General features: G+C 39.8%; 2 protein-coding genes across 4 annotated transcripts in view; both read right to left on the bottom strand.

Annotated features, from left to right (window-relative positions):
- Positions 1–5,414, bottom strand: part of LOC107562121 (proline-serine-threonine phosphatase-interacting protein 1-like) — a 14,907-nt gene extending 9,493 nt beyond the window's left edge. For 2 of the 3 annotated variants that reach the window (XM_016246688.1, XM_016246689.1), the window contains exons 1-6: positions 5,237–5,414; positions 3,589–3,689; positions 3,400–3,474; positions 3,223–3,257; positions 2,949–3,055; positions 2,059–2,121 (exon numbers count right to left, since the gene is read on the bottom strand). In XM_016246688.1, coding sequence (XP_016102174.1) covers positions 2,059–2,121; positions 2,949–3,055; positions 3,223–3,257; positions 3,400–3,474; positions 3,589–3,689; positions 5,237–5,269 — 414 coding nt within the window. In that variant the 5' untranslated portion in view covers positions 5,270–5,414. Of the gene's footprint in view, positions 1–2,058; positions 2,122–2,948; positions 3,056–3,222; positions 3,258–3,386; positions 3,475–3,588; positions 3,690–5,236 lie in introns of those variants that run through there. The other variant, XM_016246690.1, reaches the window with a different exon arrangement.
- Positions 5,415–7,279: 1,865 nt separating this feature from the next.
- On the bottom strand, positions 7,280–17,420 carry rcn2 (reticulocalbin 2). The gene is made up of 7 exons (XM_016246682.1): positions 17,353–17,420; positions 10,701–10,834; positions 10,522–10,624; positions 9,618–9,814; positions 9,408–9,521; positions 9,230–9,323; positions 7,280–7,296 (listed from the first exon to the last, which is right to left on the bottom strand). Exons 1-7 carry the CDS (start codon positions 17,396–17,398, stop codon positions 7,280–7,282), a joined length of 705 nt encoding a protein of 234 aa, XP_016102168.1. The 5' UTR covers positions 17,399–17,420.
- Between the last annotated feature and the right edge of the window lie 46 nt (positions 17,421–17,466).

Raw genomic sequence — 17,466 nt, 5'->3', positions numbered from 1 at the left:
TGAATACAGACACCAACCCATCCCTGCACTTCACATCCCCTGCACAGCCTGAACATAACATTTGTTTCCATGATCTGCCATTTTCGCTATTATCCTCGCTTGTTTCTTCACAATACCTGCAGAACTTCTGATGATTCGGCTGGCGGCTGGCATAGAACATGGGCGGGTATATGCAAATGTTGGGGGCGTAACTATTAGTGATCCCGACTGTAACGTCACAGTCGGTGTTATGTTCTGATTCGCCTATTTTTCAGTGGTCTTTTGCATGCACAAGGTTTACATAAGAAGGAAGAAACAATGGTGTTTGAGGCTCACGGTATGTCATTAACATGTGCAGAACTGTTATTATTCAACTATGCCAAGGTAAATACAGTTTTCCATTCTATGGCACCTTTAAATGAATATGAAGGAAATGTCTTTAAACTTGATTCTAACCTTAGTCTGCACTCTTATCTCATGAAAAGTCACCAAAGAAAAGTGAGATTAGACTTTCATAATCTACCCTAAAATTGTTACTTTTTGACTCGCTCACCCTAACATAAACATATTTAATTAGTCTGCTCCAAATGAATGCATCCAAATTAATCAGCATCCAAATTTTAGGAATCATAGTTAAAAAAGGATGTTATTATTATTATTACAATTTTTTTTTTTTTAAGAATAAACAAACACAAATTGTCAGGATTCTGGACTGTTCTGTGTCGTGTTTTGCCCCTATTTCTGTTCCTGGTTTTCCTTATTTGGTCATATTCCTCTCCTCATTTAGTTTGATAGGTCATCCCATGCACCTGTGTTTCCCCAATCATTCCTTGTATTTAAGTCCCAGTCTGTGCAGTCTGTCTCTGTCAGGTCTACTTGTTTCTACGGGTGTTTGCCCAGCTCCTATTGTGGATTATCCCATGTTTTCATCATTAAAGACTGTGAATGCTACTCTGTGTTTCCTACGTTCTTCCCGCAACAGCGTAACGTGACACAAATATTGTGTAGAAAACATTTTCACTTAGAAATTGCTAGTAAATTTCACAGTAATAACCAAGAACAATAAATAACACATTGAATTAAACATGACATTTTGAAGTATATATGACATTTACAGTGTACATAAAACATAAAAAAAACAATACTTTTATACCTACATTTTGCTTTTTTTTTTTTTTTTTTTTACTTTGCCATTTAAAAACAATCTCTGGAAAACAAGGGTGGTGAAAATTGGATAAGACACCCAACCAGTTTAACAGATGTCTCATTTTTGCTTGTGAAAAATTAAATATGCTGTCTACCCTGTCTATGTTTTAAACATGATATAAAAATGAACTTCACTACTTTTAATGACATTTACAATTTATTTTCTAATCTAAAATATATTTCACTACAAGGACCGTCCCATTGACAACCTAGTGTGCTTATGAACAATGCTGGTAGCTCATGAACCATGCGTTCTGAGGTTTGGACTAACTTCCTATAATTTAGTCATCATAACCCTCATCTCACCTCAAGTCACACAAATACCTTTACAGTTCCTGACCTGAACCGATCAGATTCCATTTCGCTCTTTTGTTTATCAAAGCAGAATGTTACACGATAATACTAAGTAACTTCATCTTTAAATGTCAACTCGCCTCAGGGGTCCTAATCTGTGCCTTTGCTTTCTGAATTTGTTTCAATGTACCAAGAAAAATGGAAACACATCTTTTCGTGACTATATAGCTGTCGTCTGTTGTTAGGAAATTGCAAATATATGCGGAAGAGAGAAAACCTAACATTGAGAAAACAGAGCCTGTGTCAGTGGAAGAGAAAAGAAGTGTGCGGGCGAGAAAGAAATATACTTCTAGTAGAGAAGTGAGACTTCCTGAGATGACAGTTACAACATTTCAAAGTCCCATCCCCCTCCCCAGTCTGCACATTAGCTGCACAGAGGTTAGCGTATGCACTGATGACTCTCATGTCACCCTTCCTCTTCCTGATATTCTGCTTTCAGTCTCTATTAGGCAAATACAGGATGAACTGAGTAGCCTAAAAAACTGCGACTAATATGTAAATAAAAAAAATTAGACTTACCTCCATGGTTTTCTTATATAATGACACTTTGATCTTCTGAACCTTTTCCATAACCCCTTCAAACTGCAAAAAGTAAACATTTTTCAAGTCTTGTGCACCTTTTATAATAAAGCAAAGATACACTGGTGTCAATGGGACAGTACAAAAGCTAAAAGGTACTAATATGCAAACTATTATGTACGTTTAAAGTACTAATATGTACTAATATACCATTTAGGGGTAAATAAGTTCCAAAGATGCCTTTTAGCCAGAGGCGGACAGTAGTTAAGTATTTTTACTCTGCTGTAAAATTACTTTTCAGGTGTCTGTACTTTATCAGAGTGTTTTTCTTTAGAAAACTTTACTTCACAACATTCCAAAGCATAATATTGTACTTTTTACTGCACTACGTTTCATATTAAATATAATTTAATACTTAATTACATTAGAAATGTATTACTTTCTTTTACTCAAGTAAAAGTAATTCAAAGATTTACTTGAGTACAAGAAAGTACTACATTTTTAATGTTCTTAAGTATTAAAGGTAAAACGAACAACAATTTTTATTTATGAAATGAAGTGCAGTAAAAAGTATGACATTATGCTTTGGAATGTAGTGAAGTAAAGTTTTCCAAAGAAAAACACTCTGATAAACTACAGATACTTTTTAAATGTACTTGAGTAAAGTAAAAATACTTCACTACTGCCCGTCTCTGCTTTTAGCTGTTGTACCGGAGTACTGCCCCAGTGACAGCTTATTTTCTCTGAGTGTATCAAGAAGCATCTTGGTTTGAACATACAGTACAGTACTCAATTTTTGTTCACCCAGTCTCAAACATAGAATAACTTGTAAGCGTGTGGTTTGCGGTTCTGCAAATTTAGATGAATTAAAGCATCACATGCCATTTCACCTTTTTTCGCTGCTCCTTTTGTCGCTCTCTGAACTGCTCCATTCGTTTTGCCTCTTCTCGTAACATCCCAGAGAGCTGAATGTGCAAATTTCCAATGTTCTCCATTTCTAGGTGAGAAAACAGCATATTGATCAGTGATCTTGAAGGTATGGGTTTAGTTAGCAGATGTAGCTGGTGCTGTTTATTTTTTTATATATTTTTAATTCCATGTGTCACCTGGCAAATGAAGCTTGTTGTGATTTAAAAACAAATTATAGTTTGAAGTGTTACTTACGGGCTTTTAGCTGGTCAAATGATGCCTTCAAAGTGCTACAAGACCAAAGGAATAATAATACAAATAAAATTGATAGACTTATGCTCATAAACCTTTATTTGTATGCAAAGTATTAAAACCACAAGCCAATTTATACATAAATAAATATATGAAATAATACATACAATATTTTCTCACCCAATTTCACTTTGCCCTCCTGTTTTGCGTGCAATAGTAATCAATTCCTTGCCGTACCTTTCCTCTGCCATCGCTCTATGAGTCGAAAACTACATTGTCATCTTATCCAATCCAGTTCAATACTTTTAACCAATGCTGAACAGTGTATCTTGTAGAAATAAACATAAATATGCAACTTTCAGTTGTTACCTCATTTTTAAGAGCTCCTCCACATCTTTGCAAGCCCGCCGCCCATCACATAGCTTCTGGATAAGAGTCTCATACCCGGCGTTACTGGTGAATTCTGGGCCCTGGAACCAAGAGGATTAGATTATATTTCGCCAGTAACATAAACCGTAACAGGATTGTTTATTATAACATGATTAGTTTGAAAAAGAACAAAAGAGATTCTGTTTTGATATATATCTCTCTGTAGTATTTCTATTATGTGAGGCTGTGCATCTCAGTTTTAATCCTGAATCCATGGGAAGTTTCTTTCTACTTGTTGCACTGTATTCAACAAAATTAGGCCTTATTTGAAGAAGTTGGAGTCTATGCAAAAAAAAAAAAGAATATGGAGCACAAAACCAGTCTTAAGTCGCTTGGGTATGTTTTTTTCAATAGCCAAAAAAATATTGTATGGGTCAAAATTATCGATTTTTCTTTTATGCCAAAAATCATTAGGATATTAAGTAAAGATCATGTTCCATGAAGATATTTAGTAAATTTCCTACCATAAATATATCAAAACCTAATTTTTGATTAGTAATATGCATTGCTAAGAACTTCATTTGGACTACTTTAAAGGTGATTTTCTCAATATTTTGATTTTTTTACACCCTCAGATTCCAAATTTTCAAATAGTTGTATCTCGGCCAAATATTGTCCTATCGTAACAAACCATACATCAATGGAAAGCTTATGTATTCAGCTTTCAGATGATGTATAAATCTGAATTTCGAGAAATTGAACCTTATGACTGGTTTTGTGGTCCAGGGTCACAAATGTGGTTAAACAGTTTAATTATTTATTGTGCCCATTTACATGAAACGCTATGGAATATTAACATATATTAATAATATTAACATGGAATGCTACAGAAAATGGATCCTTCGTTTATCTTAACGTTCTTACATTTGCAGCAGAAAGAAAACAGTAGTACTATTTTTTACATAACTACAGCATATATTTTTTACATGCACAACACTTAACAGCACTAGCATGGTTTGACAGTCAAATCATCCCAGAAGTTGCTTTGTAGATAGATGCTCTGACAACACAAGATCAAAGCTAAAAAAGAGGGTAGAGCAGGCACACAGTCAAACGCTCAACAGGAAGCCCATAGATCATCTCCTTGACACAATATCAGGATGTCTAAACATAAACACTAAACCCCCAAAGAGAAGTATTTTTTTAAAGGCAAAAATCTTATTTTTAAAAATCTAATATCAAAATCTTAGTTTGAGATACCCTCAATGTTTCATTCAGTCATTTTGATGTCTTCTATCTCAGTCCGTCAAAACTAAACCAACATCGAACTAAAACACATAAAATAAAAACGGAAACAATTACAGAATATAGCTGAATTTGTCTTATTTAAAGACACAGTAATTCCTGATACAAATGAACGAGAATGGCAGTGCACAAAAAATACTTTAGATTTAATAAATGGTCCAATTCCTTACTTTCTGTGCTCTTATAGCACAAGGTAATGTGATGCTGGTGAATTATTGGAAGTTAGACATTAATAATCTGTGCTGTCAATCATCATATGCAATACTGTTAACCTCAGGCATGTCAGCCCTAGCAGACAACAACGTTCAATCTAATGTCAAAGTAGCTCAGCCCGTTTACTTACCCAAAAATAATCTTTCAATTGTAATGGTGTCATTTCAAATGTTGTTTAGGAACGGTGCAAGCACACAGAAGGAAACAAAATCGTAATGAAGAAAAGTTAAAGAAAGAACTGACAATACCATACGCAGGAAACCACTGTTTCACAGAACGTCCGTGGTGCTCAGGTTTGACTCAGATAAGGAAGCTCTCCCCTGTGTCATTGACCACAGAGAGCCTGCCCAACAAATAATACGCATGCATTCAGCAGCCATTTGAATACTAGATAGGATGGAAAATCTCAAACAGTGGGCTTTTGGAAAATATAAAGAGTCAGTCTTTAGGTGTCGAAGAGATTTTGAGCAAAGAAAGCCGTAGAAATCTAAGCAGAGTTCAGATAATTTGTTCAAAAATAGCGAAGTGGTAGCAGTTAAATCAGGACACAGACCTATTGATTTGAATATCTTTTGGCTCCAAGCAACAGCACAGCAATTGAGAGTGATAACTACTGATTTTATATAGAGGACCAAAAGAAAAGTGCATCTTATACAGCTTAGATCAAACAAAAGGCAATATCGCAATAGTTAATTGTTTCACTATTTCACTGTAACACCACCCTGTATTATATTTGCTGAATGAAACCCAAAGCTACTTGTTTCTTACAAATTTTGGGATGCTGATTTCAAAAATAGCGCCTGTTTTGCTCTAGCATGTCACTTTTTCTCATAAAATATGCTTTTCATAGCATTTTTGCTTTTGACAACCATTTGTAAGGTGAAGAAGTCTTGTGATATCCTTTAAAGCAGTCATATGATGCGATTTAAATTTGTCCTTTCTCTTTGGAGTGTTACAAGCTCTTGGTGCATAAAGAAGATCTGTAAAGTTGCAAAGACTAAAGTCTCAAATCCAAAGAGATATTCTTTATAAAAGTTAAGAGTCAACCACGCTCGTGCTAAAATGGCTCGTTCTAACACGCCCCCACATGTCTACGTCACGATGTGGGAAGATTTGCATAACGCCGCCCAAATGTTCACGCAAAGAAAGAAAGCATAACTTTTATTCTCGCTGTAGTATTGTTGCTGCCGCCATGTCGTGAAGACGCTGTGTGTTTCGTTGTGAAAGCGAAACTACTTTGTTTGGCCTTCCAAAAGAGGACGATATCCGCTTCGTCATGCCTGGAGCTGATCCGTGCTGGTCGCTGAGGAAATACATCAACTCCGCGCTGTGAATCGCCATATCGGCTTTCACTGTGGACGAAGCGGAGTCCAGCCCGGGGTCGTCACATGTGGTTGCCGCAAGCCCGCCAGATGCTCCTCACTCTAGCCCGCCGTGTGTGACGCTGTGTGTTCCGTTGTGAAAGCGAAACTACTTTGTTTGGCCTTCCAAAAGAGGACACGACTAGAAATCAGTGGTTAAGTTGTATTTACAACACTGTTCAAGGACCCTTCAACCCAAATATTCAGATGTGTGCAGCACATTTTATGGAGGACCATTTCCTGATCCTGGTCACACTATGGTAGGGGCGTAACATTTCCGACACACGCTTGAGTTATTCAGCCAATCACAACGCACTGGATAGCTGGCCAATCACAGCACACCTCGCTTTTCAGACCGATAAGCTTTGTAAAAATCGCATTTCAGAAAGGCGGGGCATAGAGGAGAAACAATAATGTACAGTATGTGGAAAATAATGTGTTTTTTTAACCTTAAACTGCATAAACACATTTCATTACACCAAATACACAAAATAATGTTCTCTTTAGCAACATCATATGACCCCTTTAATCACAAGAGAAACTGCCACCAATACATGATTCCTATCTGCCTCTGAGTCAGGTTACAACTATTTGTTCAATTCTCAGCCGATTTTCACATGTATGAAGACATTTTTATGCCTAATCGTTATTTCAAGGTTAGAATTATGGACAGTGAAAGAAAAGTTTTTGAGTTTTACTACATCCAAACGAGTGGCGTAAAATAAGATTTTGTGGGGAAAAAAAGCTTATTTATCTATAAACTTGCATTATGTAAAGTAGTTTGACGTTAAATTGAGTATTTGAACATATTTTTACACTCCTATGCAGCCTGTAAGTTAAATTATACATTTTGATTACTTTTTTGTCAAAACTTTTGACATTTGACTGCTTATGTTATTTTGATATGTGCATTAAAACTGAATATATATATATGTATATATATATATATATATATATATATATATGCACAATATATTGGTATCATTTTGGTTATCGCCTGCTTTTAGAGATTTTTGAATGTAACAGTATCAGTGTTGGGGAGTAACTAATTACAAGTAACAGAATTACGTAATTTAATTACAAAATAAATGTAATCCGTTAAAGTCACTGAGAAGAAATGTGTTATTAAATTACAGTTACTTATGAAAATGTTAACGATTACAAAGGGGGTTTCATCTGAATATTTTCCCACGCATACAGATTTGATTGATTTCTTTCCCAAATTGCATTGACTGCTCTAAATTATTAAACACCAATGTTTCAGGAGTTTACGACACAGAATAGGACACCTGCTTATTTGATAACGGTTTCATTTCCTATTTGGGTTTATGGATACTCTTTATTTTTTAAGATTAACTGTTTTTTCCCAAGGCATTGTTAGATGCCTGTGTTTCCTGTCATAACTATGCAAAGATTTGATTTAAAATCCGTATTTAACCTCAGAATGACCTCAAATAAAAAAGAGCTGCTAAAGTTTGATTTTGTGGTGGCTGTGCTTTAAAATTAAATGATTATAATCTTAATTCAAGTGATGAAGACAGTAATCAGAGTACTACTGTAAGGTTAACCCTGCCTGATTTGAATGATTATTCGCAAACCCTGCTCGAGGGCTAACAACAGTCTCGCAGTGTCCATATCTGGCCAATGTCCACATGAAAAGTCGCTGGATCCTTGTGTGGCCAAGTATTCTGTTACGGGGCTGACAAGACGTGAGACGTGCGGATCCATATGGAGGCTTTTTATTTAGAAGACAGAGACTTGGTCATAAAACAGGCAGGGTCAAACGGTGGCAAACAGGTATATGGCGGGCAAGACACAAGAATAGTCCTAGGGCTAGCGTGGGTCGATGAACGGCAAACAGAATCAGAAGGGGCAAGACTAAGGGAGAAATCCAGGAAACCAGGCTAAGGCTAAGGCAGGGAAACGACTGTAGTGTAGCTATCCAAAGATATGCGCTAAACAATACTCGGCAGAGGGAAGGGATCAGAGTGAGTGTTAAATAGTGAGGGAGTGATATGAAACAGCTGGGTGCAATCAGTGTTAACAGCTGTGTGCAATCCCTGCTGAGTGCAATCAGTGCAATGAATAATGGGATATGTAGTCCGGGGTGATGTGCAACAATGTGTAGTGCAAGAGTCAATGAAATTGGAAAGGGTGACCACTGATGGCTAGCAGAAAGAAAGTTCATGGACCGGATTCGTGACAATTTAATTGTTTATATTTATTTTCCCTATTAAATTCTACAAAAATGCTAATAATTTAATAAAACGGATGAATGTAATGTTTAGCAAATCTCAAAATGAACATACATTTTTCATACTGTACATTACTAAAAAACTAAATGAAGTGCATTTTGCTTAAAACAAGTAAAATTATCTGCCAGTGGGGTAAGTAAAATATTCTTAAAACAAGAGCATTTTACTTACCCCACTGGCAGATAATTTTACTTGTTTTAAGCAAAATGCACTTCATTTAGTTTTTTCCCCCTGGAAACAAGACTAAATATCTTAAGTCAATTGGCTTATCTAGTAAAAGTATCTTGATTTAAGAATTTTTAGATTATTTTGACTAGAAACAAGACAAAAAATACTAAGTAAGATAAGCCATTTTTTGCAGTGTAAAATTAAAATTATTCAGACTATATAGTGTAGAATATATAGTGTAGAAATGTAATTTCAGCCATTAATTGTTTGTTGGACTTTTTTTAATAATCACTAGTGTATTGACAAAATATATTGTTATTAATCCCAACGTAGTCATACCATTTGCTCTGAGATCTCCAATGAATTCACTCAAGCTGATGAATCCATCTTTATCCAAGTCATATTCAGAAAGGACGTCTTCAATGGCAAAATCCTAGAACCACAAAGCACATAGCTAAGATGAATGTTTAATCTCTAATTATATTTATGATTTATTGCAGCTTCATTTTATACTTACAGCCATGTGATCCACCTCAGACGGATGAGTAAATGCAAGGAACTCAGTAAAGTTCAGGCCAGCTGAGCCATCCATATCGGCAAAGTCAAAAAGTCTTTTTTCCTTTGCATGGAGCTGTGAGTGGATAAAACCTTTTTTTTTTTCAATCACGCAAGACCTTTCTTCGCTGTTCCACAATATGAAATGTTAATAATAAATTATGCAACATACAAATCTGAGAGACTCCTCCTCAGGTTCTTCAAGAACAGCATCTACATCAACTTCCACAGTATGACCATGCAAGACCATATTGTATTCGTCCCAAGATACCAGACCATCACTGTTGGAGTCAAACTCAGGGAAGCGTTCCTCAGCATCATCCAGCGCATATCTCCTGTACACCCTCTGTATCCATAATGTGATTTCCTCTAGAAGCAACAGAGAATGTTTTTTTAATTGTAACACTGACTACAGTTCAAAAGTTTGGGGTCAGTATGATCTTTTTTAAAGAAATTAATACTTTTATTCAGCAAGGACACATTAAATTGATCAAAAGTGACAGTAAAGATGTTTACAATGTAACAAAATATTTATATTTCAAATAAAATGTTCTTTTTAGTTTATATTCATCAAAGAATCCTGGAAAAATGCATCATGGTTTCCACAAACATAAGCAGCACAACTGTTTTCAACATTGATAATAATAAGAAATGTTTCTTGAGCAGCAAATCAGCATATTAGAATGATTTCTGAAGGATCACGTGGCACTGAAGACTGGAGTAATGATGTTGAAAATTCAGCTTTGCCATCATAGGAATAAATTACAGTTTAAAACATATTAAAATAGAAAACAGTCATTTTACTATGTAACTAATTTCCCAATATTGCTGTTTTTACAGTATTTTTGATCAAATAAATGAAGCCTTGGTGAGCATTACAGACTTTTTTCTAAAACATCTATTTGTCCTCTCATTCTCCCTTTCACCTCTTCTGTTTAGCGCCAAAAAAATCCGCTTGCACGATTCAAAAAAGTAACCGTCAAAAACGATCTTACTGACCCTAAACTTCTTAATGGTAGTTTAGACACATCTCATGTGTACATGATAATATAGCAGTCAATCAAATCAGAACTGACCTGGAGTAAGGTATTTATCAGAGTTGGTGTCAATCTTCTTCACTATCTCTACCAGTCGCTTTCGCTGCTCAGATGGGCTGAGTTTCTGTATTTCATCTTTGTCCTGAAAAACAGTGATAAGTTAGTTGGTAGAATGAAACGGGATAAATAACTGTTATTAAGAACCATAGTGTTGATACCTCAGAGCCAAGGAACATATTTGCATTATGTTCATGGTTATGTTTGCCTAAATGATCCTCTTGGACGATTTGGTTTCCAGTTACTCCTGATGAACAACAAACCATCAGCAAAAGGAGAGTTGTGTATCTAATCTCTAAACCAGATAAACACACAAATACAAACAAATTAGACCCCATCACTTACAAGATGGTCTTACAAGGTCATAATAATAATAATAATAATAATTTATGCATTTAGCAGATCGCTTTTATCCAAAGCGACTGACAGTGCATCCAGGCTATACATTTTTTACCAGTATGTGTGAAAACCCCAGACTACTTTTTCTGAGATTTTAGCAGAGGTTTCTGTGTTGCACATCACAGAAGACAATGTTAGCATCCGATAATTTTAACTGTTGGAGAAAGCTGGTTAATTTTAAGCTTTTTTGCGCTATTTTCATCTTCCGGGTTTAAAATCTACATTGTGTTGACGTCACAATTTGTGACGTGGCAATGGACTATAGTACATCAATGACGCGTCGGCGTCTATTAAATTATTCATGAGACTGCATGTTTTTATCCTATGAGAAGATGCTTCGCTTAATTATTCACAACAGCATTGATATGCTATGTGTTACAGAGGAGGCTCCCGTACCGCCTCCTCCGCACCACTAGAGGGAACCGTCTCCTGAATATTAACCATTTCCATTCGGACTCCAATTCCCATCACCCCTCATACCTGGGACTGATTTCCCATCCACACCTGCACCTCATTTACACACACACACATATAAGCCACTCACACACAGACTCTCTGCGAAGTTTTGATTTGCCCTGGCTGTCATCTCTGAGCATTATACCCGTGTTTGCTTTCTTGTGTTTGATCTTGGACTGTCTCCTGTGTTTTCTGATTGTTCTCTGCCTGCCCTGATCTTGGATTGTTTCACCTGGACTGTGTTTGCTTGCCGCCAGCCCCGATCTCTCACCTGGTATTTGACTCTGTCTCTGTCCAAGCCCCTGCTGTTCTGTCTTGCCGGTATTTGACCCTGTATTTTCTGACTATTCTAAATAAAGCTGCAAATGGATCCAAACGCTTCTGACTCGTTACAACAGAAGACTTCGCCAAACAGCGATCCAGCAGCGTTCGTGCAACTATCCACAGCGCTAACTGCACAGGCCTCACAGCTCGCCATGCACCAACACCAGTTAAACCGGCTTACTACGTTAACCGAGGAGCTGGTAAAAGCACTGCAAGGACTCAACATATCGTCACCCGAAGCCGCCTCTCAACAACTGCCTATTCGCAGTAGCCCTCCACCTGCCCAGACACCCCCAATCAGTCCACGACTCGCTTTCCCCGAAACATTTGATGGTGAACACGCCAGATGCAAGGGCTTCCTACTCCAGTGCTCACTTTCTGTTAACCAACAGCCCTCGCTGTACCCCACAGACTCTAGCCCCATTGCTTTCGTTTGCTCATTACTCACTGGGAAGGCGCTGGAGTGGGTGACCGCTGTCTGGAGAATGGATGGTTCGTCACAAATAGGAACCCTGCACTCTGAATTCATCCGATTCTACGTCATCCACTCGCCTAATCACGCTATTATTCTCGGATTACCCTGGCTGCGCACACATAATCCATGCCTCTTGGAGAGAGGGACAAATTTTTCAGTGGGACGCTACATGCCAAGATTTTTGTCTCTCAAAGATTCCCCGAGCTTCCAGTCATGCACCTTCCCCGCCTGTTCAGAGCACAGACAATCTGAACCTGCCCCCAGAGTACTCTGATCTCACCGAGGCGTTCAGTAAAAAGAAAGCATCTCGGCTCCCCACTCACCGTTCTGTCGACTGTGCCATAGACTTAACGCCCGCCGCCAATCCTCCTAAAGGTAGAATTTTCCCGTTGTCACAACCAGAATCTGAAGCCATGAAACTCTACATCGAGGAGGAATTAGCTAAAGGATTCATCCGACCCTCAACCTCTCCCGCTTCAGCCGGGTTCTTCTTCGTAAATAAAAAGGATGGAAGTTTGCGGCCATGCATTGATTACCGTGGCCTCAACGATACCACCATTAAGTTCCGTTATCCATTGTCCCTAGTCCCAGCCGCGCTAGAACAGCTTCGCCGGGCCAAGTATTACACCAAGCTAGATCTACGCAATGCCTACAACCTGATTTGTATCAGAGAGGGAGATGAATGGAAAACAGCATTCTCGACCACTAGTGGGCACTATGAATACTTGGTTATGCCCTTCGGCCTTGCCAACAGTCCGTCAGTCTTCCAGTCATTCATGAACGACATCTTCCGTGACATGCTCGACAGATGGGTAATCGTATACATTGACGATATACTGATTTATTCAAACACTCTGGAGGAACACATTCGTCATGTCAGATCAGTGCTGAAACGCCTCATGCAATACCAACTGTACACCAAAGCTGAAAAGTGTGAATTCCATCAAACCAGCATCTCGTTCCTCGGTTACGTGATCAGCCAGGAGGGGGTAGCAATGGATGAAAGGAAGGTCAAAGCGGTCCTGGACTGGTCACAACCCCAGACAGTCATAGAATTACAACGCTTCCTAGGATTTGCAAATTTCTACAGGTGATTTATCAAAGACTTCAGTGCAGTCGCCGCCCCTCTGACAACCATGACCAAACGTCACGCTGCTAGATTGTTTTGGTCACCCGAGTCACGTCAAGCATTCAACAAACTAAAGACTCGGTTCACTTCCGCACCCATCCTTCGACACCCCGACCCAGAATGCGAGTTCATTGTGGAGGTTGACACTTCTAACACGGGGGTAGGGGCAATACTGTCTCAATGTCATGGCTCACCTTTTTCTCCCGCAAACTCACAGCTGCGGAACGGAATTACGACGTGGGCAACCTTGAACTTTTGGCTGGAGGGAGCTGCTCATCCGTTCATCGTTCTCACGGATCATACAAATCTTGAGTATCTGCGCTCAGCTAAGCATCTAAACCCCCGACAGGCCAGGTGGGCATTGTTTTTCACAAGGTTTCGGTTCACAAACACGTGCGCATATTTGCATCGTTTTAAACGTTCCCTGTAAATCTCACCATCTCACGACAGCCACACGATTGGTCGATTATATACAATACCTGCATGTTATTGGACAAACGTGTCCCGTATGAACGGTGCATATGGCCACCTTACTTGTTGCCTTCTCTAGTGCAGATTAACCAGGTCTCGTCCCATTCGTTGGTCATCATCACAAATCCCGGAAAATATGCGTTGTAGTCCAAAATAATTGTTCGTTGTAGTCTTTGAAAAGTGATTTCTGTTAAGTAAAATATCTCCTTTTGAATTGGACTTTGAGCTTTGTAACTTTGCAGATCTTTTTTATGCTCAAACAGCAACATTACAGACTAACTAAAGTTGAAACATATTTAACATTTCTGCACTCACACAGACACAAAATGCAAGACTGAAAATTGAGTAGCCTAAATAAAAGTAAACTATGAATATATTACCCTAGAAAGTGCTGCCCTACCACAATTTCTGATTGCCCCCCCAGTCCTAGCGGGCCTGAGGTCGACGCTTCTAACACGGAGGTAGGGGCAATACTGTCTCAACGTCATGGCTCACCAGCAAAAATGTATCCATGTGCCTTTTTCTCCCGCAAACTCACAGCCGCGGAACGGAATTACGACGTGGGCAACCGTGAACTTCTGGCTATAAAGTTAGCGCTTGAGGAATGGCGTCATTGGCTGGAGGGAGCTGCTCATCCATTCATTGTTCTCACGGATCATAAAACTCTTGAGTATCTGTGCTCAGCTAAGCATCTAAATCCCCTACAGGCCAGGTGGGCATTGTTTTTCACAAGGTTTCGGTTCACGGTGACATACCGGCCAGGCACCAAGAATACCAAGGCTGACGCTCTCTCTCGCCAAACTGAGGAAACAATCCAATCCATTTCCAACAACAATATCATTCCGGACAAGCTGCTCTTGGCACCAGTACAATGGGATATCATGACTGAGATTGAACATCTGAATCTTCAAAATCCGCCACCTCCTGAATGCCCTGCAAACTTCACCTATGTCCCTGAATCCCTTCGACCACGACTTCTAACCCAAGTACCACAGAAAATCTGCTCAGGAAATGATTTTGGTGGTCCACGTTGCTGACTGACACAACCAAATTTATCCAGAACTGTATCACATGCAACACATCCAAATCCCCTACAGCTTCCAGCCGGTTTGCTAAATCCACTACCTACACCACACCGACCTTGGTCTCATATTGCCATCGATTTCATCACCGACCTGCCCAATTCTCAAGGTAACACCACTATATTCACCATTGTTTCTCCAAAGCCTGCCTTCTGATTCCGCTGCCTAAACTCCCCACATCCTTCGAAACCACTGAACTACTTTGTAATCATGTGTTCAGTTTCTACGGATTACCCGACGACATAGTATCCGATCGAGGACTTCAGTTCACTTCTAGGGTATGGTCCGCCTTTTTCAGGCATCTCAATGTGAACATCAGCCTCACGTCCGGCTATCACCCCCAATCCAACGGGTAAACTGAGCGCCTGAATCAGGAGGTGATATGATTCCTCAGATCTTACTGTCAACAACAACAAACAGACTGGAGCAGGTACTTGCTATGGGCAGAATATGCCCAAAACTCATTGAGGAAACCCTCCACCGGTATGACCCCTTTCCAGTGCATTCTGGGCTTCCAACCTCCATTGTTTCCCTGGTCTGGCGAACCCACCGAATTACCTTCAGTCATCGATTGGTTGCAACACAGCGAGGAGGTCTGGGACCGGGCACATACTCACCTACTTCATGCCGTAAGGCGTCAAGAACAACAAGCCAACCGACATCGACGTCCCAGTCCCGAGTACATCCCAGGCCAATGGGTTTGGCTTTCAACCAAAGATCTATGCCTCCGACTTCCATGTAAAAAGCTTAGTCCCAGGTATGTTGGTCCCTTAAAAATTTCTAGACAAATATCTCCAGTATCAATTAATTTGGAACTGCCCTCTAATTACCGCATTTCTCCCACATTCCATGTATCACTGCTGAAACCCGCTGGTGGTCTGAGAGGAGAGACGGAGGAGGGAGCCAGACTGCAGACCCCCCTGCCTTTCCTGGTTGATGGCAAGGAGGCGTATCGAGTGCATGAGTTGCTAGACTCCAGACGCCGGGGCAGTACCCTCCAGTATCTGGTCGATTGGGAGGGGTTCGTCTGGAGGAGCGATCTTGGGTCAACGCAGGAGATATCCTGGACCCCACACTCACTGAGGAGTTTCACAGAACGCATCCGGAGAAACCGGCCCCCCGACCCCGTGGGAGACCCCGGCGTCGTGTGCTTTCTCGTGTCAGGAGCCGCTCGCAGGGGGAGGACTCTGTTACAGAGGAGGCTCCCGTACCGCCTCCTCCGCACCACTAGAGGGAACCGTCTCCTGAATATTAACCATTTCCATTCGGACTCCAATTCCCATCACCCCTCATACCTGGGACTGATTTCCCATCCACACCTGCACCTCATTTACACACACACACATATAAGCCACTCACACACACAGACTCTCTGCGAAGTCTTGATTTGCCCTGGCTGTCATGTCTGAGCGTTATACCCGTGTTTGCTTTCTTGTGTTTGATCTTGGACTGTCTCCTGTGTTTTCTGATTGTTCTCTGCCTGCCCTGATCTTGGATTGTTTCACCTGGACTGTGTTTGCTTGCCACCAGCCCCGATCTCTCGCCTGGTATTTGACTCTGTCCCAGCTGTTCTGTCTTGCCGGTATTTGACCCTGTATTCTCTGACTATTCTAAATAAAGCTGCAAATGGATCCAAACGCTTCTGACTCGTTACAATACTATGACAGACGCTTCAGACTGAGATGACATCGCGCACAATAACTGAGAGAAACATTCATGGATCGAAGAAGAGTGTTTGTTTTTGCTTTGTAATAAGAGTTCGGCACAAACGCGATTCATTCACTTGGTAAGCATAACTGTTTTTACAGCTCTGTGACACAACCTGTATATAAACGCCACAGAATATGCCTTAAAAGTTCTCAGAAGTGTAACAGCGCGTTCATATACTGTATATGTTTTCGATGCAGAGTGCAAATGGCTGCGCATTTATTTGTGTTTTTATCTCAATGGGAGCGAAATGAAACCGTCTGAACGCTAAGCAGTGTGTGTTGTCTGTCTCCACTCTTCCCCCTCCTCTCATCCGCTGGCGCACCACGCCCACTTTTTTTAATAGCATTTTTTAAAACTGTGGCGAGAACTAACCAGTGCTGAAAAGGGTGGTTTCATGAACCTTTAAGTGCCCTCTTGTGGTGGGATGGGCTACAAATTTCCATCTTAAAGCATCTTAGAATACTGATGGTAAGGAAAAAGTATAACAAACGGGTTCAAATTACTGCAGTCTACAGCCAGAAAATGAATTCAAATAAAAATACCCATAACATATACAGTATCTCATTTTGGGGTATGATGAATATCTGATATTGTGGGACGCATTTTAGTGTGCCTGTCGCTAACTGCGAAGTATTTCACTTTAAATAAACCACTACAAAACGTCGAAACATGAAAATTAATGTCAAAACTAACACTCTGTTGTCTTTTTATTTGAGGCAGCCATAGGAAGAATTCACAATACATATTTAAGAAACAAAACACTTACTTTTTGAAAGGCTGATAGCTAAAGTTTTCAGCTGAACTTGTTGCCATGGTGCGCTCCAGTCATCCGTACGCTCTTCTTCTTTTTCTTTGGAATTTTTTGGCGTATTCCACACCAT

The sequence above is a fragment of the Sinocyclocheilus grahami genome, unplaced genomic scaffold, assembly GCF_001515645.1.
Source record: "Sinocyclocheilus grahami isolate Dianchi unplaced genomic scaffold, SAMN03320097.WGS_v1.1 scaffold808.1, whole genome shotgun sequence".
In the NCBI taxonomy this organism is placed as follows: domain Eukaryota; kingdom Metazoa; phylum Chordata; class Actinopteri; order Cypriniformes; family Cyprinidae; genus Sinocyclocheilus; species Sinocyclocheilus grahami.
The sequence above is the reverse complement of the archived record's forward strand: the minus strand, read 5'-3'. Positions and strand labels throughout refer to the sequence as shown.

Excerpts from the sequence above, each read along its gene's own strand:
- rcn2 (XM_016246682.1), bottom strand. The coding sequence starts at position 17,398 with ATGGCAACAAGTTCAGCTGAAAACTTTAGCTATCAGCCTTTCAAAA. Across the intron at positions 10,835-17,352 it reads TAGCTATCAGCCTTTCAAAA|AGATTAGATACACAACTCTC; the intron begins AGTAAGTGTTTT and ends TATCTGGTTTAG. Across the intron at positions 9,522-9,617 it reads AGGAGGAGTCTCTCAGATTT|CTCCATGCAAAGGAAAAAAG; the intron begins GTATGTTGCATA and ends ATCCACTCACAG.